A 7,182-nucleotide genomic window follows, 5' to 3' on the forward strand; every position below is an offset into this window, starting at 1 on the left:
ACACACACACACATACACACACACACACACACATTAGTGCCTCTGAATGAGCAAAGTGTTGAGGAAGGGGAAGGGTTCCCTGCCTTGCACAGCAGAGAACTCTTAAAACCTCTTTCAACATTAACAAGGCAACCGAGTGTCCATACAACACGCTCCAACAACTACTGCGCTGCAGCAGCTCCTCACGAAACTATAACAGACCGACCATGACACACATTTGGTCAGCAGACAGCACTTCCTACATGCATATACTGTATAATTTAACAGGATTACATATTGTGCATGTGTGTATGTCAAAAAACCAAGTGGAAATATGTGTCACTAGTGTGACTGACAAAGGCTCAAATCCATGTTGTGTTTGAGTTTAAGTTAGGATCCCAAGTTAAGATCCCAATAAATGGGAATCCTAAACTTGATTTAGCCACATATAAGGTTGTTCTTATTATTCATTCATTGTTTATCACTGCCACAGGCAACTTGCATAGAAGTCTTATCAACTTTGTACTATTTTCTCCTGAACTAAATCTCAGGACTACCATTCTGAATCAAAATCTTTTTCAGTGTCCACCATCCAGAGATAGAATTGCTGTGTCTGGAGACTGGAGCATGCTTTCCTGCATGGATAATATTAAGGAAACCTTTTTATTACAAAAAGCTTGTCTTTCCTTAATATCTATTTGGTTCAACAATTCCAAGAACTGGTATGGGTTTTTCTGCATTTTTCTCAGGATTAAAGAGATTGACTGAACACATTCTGCAGTGAATCTATCCACACTCCCATTATTAGAAAGAACCTTGGCACCAAAGACTGTGTCTAGGGAACTCAGTGTCAGCCAAATAAGTGCTGACCATATTAGCACACCCAAACTGCTCTGAATAATCTGAGATGACAACATCCCACTCATCTTCACTTTCTTGTCTCTTTCCATCGCTATAAGCCTGCTTCTCCTCCCAATGTGTACTTCTTGGCCCATTTCTTTCTTCTAGTCACTAGAATCTAGTGTCATGTCAGCTCCCGTCACATGACTTTCGGCACCGAAATACCCACCCCCCCACCCACACACACACACACACACACACACATATATATATATATATATTATTCATTGGTATGTTGTGTAAAAGGCTAGTTTACCGTTCACGCCATTAAAGCACCGCCTGCTGTCTAAGAACCTGGGCAGAGACGTGCATGGTCTCTGTAAATACCAGGCATTTTACTTTCTCAGTCAAAGGTAGGGGATTGCAAAATTCACCTCCGCGAGAAGAGCTGCAAGCGGTGCTACGGGAAAGATCCACAGGACGAGAAAATGTGCAGATTTTAATGCAAGACACTCCATTCTCGTCCAGATCTATGTCGCCTCTTGCAGCCTACAGGACAACTATCACTGAGACAGAGAGGCATCATGACAGTAATATCATCGCATCTGCCATTCAAATGATTTTATCTTTCCCTCTGGCTTACATAGCAAATCTGTGCAGTCAAAACGTGTGCAACACCACTGCAAAGCAATGAGAAAACTCAATTAGCTAACTTAACGTTATAATATCATAGCATGATGATGGGCGTCACTGCATGATCCAATGTAGGCTAGCAGCTATGCAACATGGCTCGTAGTTTTCACTACTAGACCATTCGTATAAATTCTAGTGTGTTAGTTGAGATGTTTGTGTAGTTGTCTCAATAAGCAGCCTTCCAGATGCAGGAAGTTCAACATCCCTTGCAGGCAGGCGTTCCCCAAAACACAACTTAAGTAGCACAGCTAACCACAGCTAATACTAGCCAGGATAACTGGCTGTACCAAGGAGCTCGTATGCTACTCACATCTTTCTTGGCAATTTTCGGAGTGGTGTTTTTGAATTTGGAGGTCTTAAAGCGATTCATGCTGCTCTCTGAAATTGACTTTCGTGCCTTCCGGGTGTCTCTGTCGAGCTGGTTGGTACACGGCAGAGGACTCCTGCTACAGCTGACAGTTCAGGTTGGCCGCGCGGTGTACGCTCGCATTGCTCTACAGAGCTGTCCGCTTGGGCGGAGATTTTATTTTTTTAATACTGGAGAACACCATGCTCTGTCACGTGCTGCCTCGGGTCTTATAACATGTGTATCCCTTTTTTTAACTTGACACTTGTGATGCTTTTTGACACAATGAAACGAATAATGATTGGATGATTTGAGTATTTCCTAAATGTTATCTACTGGAACTACTTCGGTGAAGTTTATTAAAATAAATAGTGAAGTTTTAGATAAACTTTTGCAACTCGTTTTTCTTGAGAGAGCTCTTGAATCACACTGAGTATCTTTGCGTTCTCTGTGACGCCCACTCCGTACCGGTCATGCGCAGTGTGTTGGAAGCGGTGGCCGGTGTTGGAATGATGGCGTCTTCAGCTGCCCGTTGCTCTTCACGCTGGATAACAGTCATCGTGTCCTCTGGACATCGCAGGGCGGCCGGTGCTGTTGTCTGCACTGGCAATGGAGGAGTCCGCAGTATCTCTACCCTGGGAGCGGAACGACTGTGGCGGGGAGGGAACTTGATGTGTGGCGGAGCAGGAAAAGCGTTGACATTGAGAGGGCTGTCAGGTGAGTGGTGTGGTACTGGCCTAGGCTAGGCTAGGCTAGGCTAGGCTAGGCGAGGCGAACTGTCTTGTAATTTCTGTTTAACTCATGTGCCACATGATGCATCAATTAATTTAACTTAACTTAGCTTGATAAGGGCCCAAACTAGCATTTAAGATATGCTTGTGTGACACAAAACGTATTGCTTTTGTGCACTTAGAGATAGTTGACGGTCAATTTTGCTAACTTAGATTTTGCAGTCAACTTGAATTTTCTAGCTATTTCTACTGGCATAGCTAGTTACTAGCAATTTATTTTTTTAGCGGACGTACATTCAGTAACTTATGTTACAGTACAGTAGACATTCAACTGTTAGATGGTGGCAAAACTCGTCACTTGTGACTTATCAAATGAGACCTGGATGCATCTGTAATGCACCTCTATTGTTCTAAATAGTATTAACTTACCCTTGTATCCTGTTTTAACACTTTTTCCAGGTGTCAAATCGCCCCATGCTGCCTGCACACTGTCCTTTCACACTAGTGCCCCCGCTAGCAGCAAGCAGGACTTCTACCAGATCCTCGGCGTACCTCGCACAGCGACCCAGAAGGAGATCAAGAAAGCCTACTACCAGGTCTGCGCCTATCTTACAGCATTAACAGATTGTCAGATAAACAATCAAAACAGTAGTTGACAGTGTGTTTGTTGTCCCTCAGATGGCCAAAAAGTATCACCCTGACACCAACAAAGATGACCCACAAGCCAAGGAAAAATTTGCTCAGCTGGCTGAAGCTTATGAGGTTTAGTCTTGGTCTTTAATTCAAGCTTTCAGTTGAAACCTCTGCTGTATATTTTCCCATATGTTTTTGTATGTATGTAAGTATGTATATTTTTTTTAATTGTTGAACAGTCTAATTAAAATTACAAATGCGCATCTAAAACTTTGCTTCATGTTTCTCTCAGATCCTGAGTGATGAAGGGAAGAGGAAGCAGTATGATACATATGGCTCAACCGGCTTTGACGCTGATCAGGCCGGTGGTGGAGGCCAGCGCTACTGGTCTGGACAGGCCAGCAGTGTGGACCCAGAGGAGCTCTTCCGCAAGATCTTTGGGGAATTCTCCGGAGGCCGGGGCTTTGGAGACTTCAATGCCATATTTGAACAGCCACAGGAGGTTAGCAAGGATACTGTGAAATGGGAGTGGAAGTAAAGGAGTGTCTTTTTGATTTTTGCTTTTGAGAACTCATCTCGTTTTTATTTGGTGTTTTTAATTGGTGCTTCAGAGTGATTCATTTCTTTTTTGACACAGTACATCATGGAGCTGACATTCACTCAAGCTGCAAAAGGAGTCAACAAAGAGTTTTCCGTTAACATAGAAGCAGCCTGCGAGCGCTGTGATGGTAAGGGCCACGAGCCAGGTACCAAAGTCCAGCACTGCAACTTCTGCAACGGCTCCGGCATGGTAAGAGCTCTGACATACTGCCTTTCTTCAAAGTGTGTTGTGTTGTTGTATTTACTATACACATGCATTGTCCACCCTGTAGGAGACTGTGAACACGGGCCCGTTTGTGATGCGCTCCACATGTCGTCGCTGTGGTGGCAAAGGCACAGTCATTTCCACCCCCTGTCACTCTTGTAATGGGGTGGGACAGACCAAGCAGAGGAAGACTGTGATGGTCCCTGTGCCTGCAGGTCAGTCTCACTTAACTGCCTGTTCTTCTGTTTACACACTGTAAATAGCTCCTAAGGGATTTTTCTTCTCATCACTATTAATGAGCATGGAAAGTCACCCAGTAGCGTATTAGCCATGGACAGAAGCAACTACTGTTTGCTCTGCTGCAGATCATTCTGACTTCCTAGATGATGTAGGCTTTTACCACTCAAAATTCATAACAAATGGCTTAGAAATACAGCTACACTTACCGCTGAACATAATTCATAATTTAAATACCTGTTATACTTTCTTTTGGCATGATTTTCTTTTACATCCACAATCACTGCAGCTCTACTTTTATCAAAAGTAGTTTTCATTATCGGGCGCCCTGGTAGAACACCGGGTTAAGCGTGTGCCCCATGTACAAAGGCTCAGTCCTTACTGCAGCTGCCGGTGGTTTGACTCTAACCCGAGTCCCTTTTCTGCATGTCATTCCCCCTCTCTCTCCCCTCGCCTGTCTTTAGCTGGCCTTTTTTGTTTTTTTGGCAAATAACCTTGCATATCATTGTGAAGCTTTGACAATATTACCCCACTTGACAAATGATGAAGGCGTGCTGCCAGATAGCTCAGTTGGTAGAGCAGATGCACGTATGTAGAGGTTAACTCCTCAAGACAGCAGCCACGTGTTCGACTCCAACCTGCGGCCCTTTGCTGAATGTCATACCCCCTTCTCCCCTTTCACGTCTTCAGCTGTCTTAAAGGCTAAAATCCCTCAAAACGTTTTTTACAAAAAAAAAAAATAATAGTCAATAATTTGAGCCTCAGCTGCAGTTACATCTGTGGGTTTGAACTCTTCAGAAAGCCTAATGGCTATAAGGGAAGTAAAGGTATAACTGTCCTTAAATGCTTACATTTATAGTAATCCTGAAATATTTTAATAACGAAAGGAAACAAATGAGGGTTTAATACCATTGAGACAGATTTTCACACTTAAATGTAAATTGTTCATCATTCCTAACTGTGGTTTGTTTTTGCTTCAAGGAGTGGAAGATGGTCAGACTGTCAGAATGCCAGTTGGTAAGAAGGAGATCTTCATCACATTTAGGGTGAGTATCTACCTCATCTCCTTAATATCAGCACAGATCTCACAACAAACCCAGAAATAAAATTAATGAAATTAATTCCCTCTCCATCAAGTGTATGTTCAGGTCAGAGCCGCTATAATGGGATTGTCCTGTGTAATGTGCTGTAGGTGTGTGGACTAGTGAGAGGCACTGAGCTGTCTGAGCTCTTTGACTTAGAATTAACACAGTTTAGACAACCTGTGGTGTGTCGCTTCTTGAGATTGGGATGTTTTGATACCACGTGTAATTGGTTGTGATGTGTTCTGGGTTCAAGGTCCAAAAAAGTCCTGTGTTCAGGAGGGACGGCGCAGACGTCCACTCTGACCTTTTTGTCTCTGTGGCCCAAGCTATCCTGGGCGGCACGGCCAGGACACAAGGCCTTTATGAAACCCTAAACTTATCAGTAAGTAGAAGCGCACATTCTCAGGTTTTTCCTCCAGTGGGGAAACATCAAAGCGTAATACAGACTGGATATTTTCTTTTCAGATCCCTGCAGGCATCCAGATAGACCAGAGGATTCGTCTGTCAGGGAAGGGGATCGCTCGCCTCAGTGGCCATGGCTTTGGAGACCATTATGTCCATGTCAAAATAAAAGTTCCCAGGTAAGACTTCACAGACAAACGCATGTCTTTTTAATCTTTTTTGTTTCAGTAAAATTCCATCTGCTGCATGTATACCAGATGGGGAGAGGGCTTAGTGATTGAATACCATAAAGAAATGGGATAAAAAAAAACTGTTATAAAGATATTGTTTTCCTGTGCAGGACACTGACAGACAGACAAAGAGCTCTGCTAATGAGCTACGCTGAGGAAGAGACGGATGTAGAGGGGACAGTAAACGGTGTCACTAACACCACCACAGGTAAGAGGATAATGGCACCAACTGACGTTGCTGTTACTTTTTTTCCTTTTTACCCGTCCCTGTAGACCTATTTTTTGCTGCTAAACGTCTCTGATCTGCTGAAATGGGGGTTTAGGAAAGAGTTTTATTTAGTCTGGCTGATGCAGTGTTAATCTCTGTCCAGGTGGGGGAAGCAGTGTTAAGCAGTCTGAGGCAGGGCAAAGCGAGCATGACAAGAAGGAAGGAGAATTGAAACAAGAGGGGGGCTTCTTCTCCAAATTAAAGAAATTGTTTAGTTCTTTTTGACAGTCGCAAACCAGGTAGGACTCATAAAGATTTTTCACAAACAATTGTGAGGCCAACACTTCAGTTTTTGGATAACTTTTTATTATCTGGTTTGTGGCTGTCCATAAAACACTGATGCATGCATGCCTGCATTCAGCTGGATGTCTGTTTTATATGTCGTTGTTTTTGAAACTGTGACTGCCTTGCCAGCTCAATTTTCTTTTCTTTTTTTGAAGTTCAATTTACCAAAAGACCATTTGACAATATTTTTCCTTTTCCTTCTTCTTAAAGGTAAAAGGTCCTCCTGGAACTGAGAAGCTTCATCAGTAGATCAGAATGCAGAAGGGAGGACAGCGTCAAGCAAGCACAGTCGCATTATAAAGGGACAGGTGACTAAGGAGTATTGGGCGTTGGATGAGGCCTATTAAGGTTCTGGAGGGATCAGTACGGACCGACCTACCCAGCCCTACAGGGAAAAAGACAGAGGATTACCTCCTCGGTTCCTCTGCAATAGTGAATCCACACACAAGAGGATGTGTCAGTGTGCCAGTCACCTCTCCAGTCCGATGTCCATTGTGGCCATTTGGGCAGCAAAGACTTAATCATTTACCATAGATCCCCACACATGGTAGTGATAACAGAATTCATGTGCACAGAAATAAATTATTGTATTGAAAAAGACTACAGATTCAAATTTTATCTTGGATTAAATTAACCACTTGTTATTAA

General features: G+C 43.2%; 2 protein-coding genes across 4 annotated transcripts in view; one reads left to right on the forward strand and one right to left on the reverse strand.

Annotated features, from left to right (window-relative positions):
* LOC116702850 (mitochondrial import inner membrane translocase subunit tim16) overlaps positions 1–2,027 on the reverse strand; it is a 117,483-nt gene extending 115,456 nt beyond the window's left edge. The window contains exon 1 of one of the 2 annotated variants that reach the window (XR_004335270.1): positions 1,823–2,027. Coding sequence is in view for 1 of the 2 variants with exons in the window: in XM_032537342.1 (XP_032393233.1) it covers positions 1,823–1,882 (60 nt within the window). In the remaining variant the exon portion in view is untranslated. The remainder of the gene's footprint in view (positions 1–1,822) is intronic. The other variant, XM_032537342.1, reaches the window with a different exon arrangement.
* Positions 2,028–2,307: 280 nt separating this feature from the next.
* dnaja3a (DnaJ heat shock protein family (Hsp40) member A3a) lies at positions 2,308–7,182 on the forward strand. 2 transcript variants are annotated; one of them, XM_032537346.1, is made up of 12 exons: positions 2,332–2,575; positions 3,049–3,185; positions 3,268–3,351; positions 3,515–3,724; positions 3,860–4,012; positions 4,095–4,242; positions 5,246–5,310; positions 5,603–5,731; positions 5,815–5,930; positions 6,092–6,189; positions 6,353–6,488; positions 6,745–7,182. In XM_032537346.1, exons 1-11 carry the CDS (start codon positions 2,332–2,334, stop codon positions 6,472–6,474), a joined length of 1,506 nt encoding a protein of 501 aa, XP_032393237.1. In that variant the 3' UTR covers positions 6,475–6,488; positions 6,745–7,182. The 2 variants fall into 2 exon arrangements, with proteins under 2 accessions (XP_032393238.1, XP_032393237.1); XM_032537347.1 differs by lacking the exon at positions 6,353–6,488 and having other exon boundaries at positions 2,308–2,575.

This window comes from Etheostoma spectabile, chromosome 15 (genome assembly GCF_008692095.1).
Source record: "Etheostoma spectabile isolate EspeVRDwgs_2016 chromosome 15, UIUC_Espe_1.0, whole genome shotgun sequence".
Classification (NCBI taxonomy): domain Eukaryota; kingdom Metazoa; phylum Chordata; class Actinopteri; order Perciformes; family Percidae; genus Etheostoma; species Etheostoma spectabile.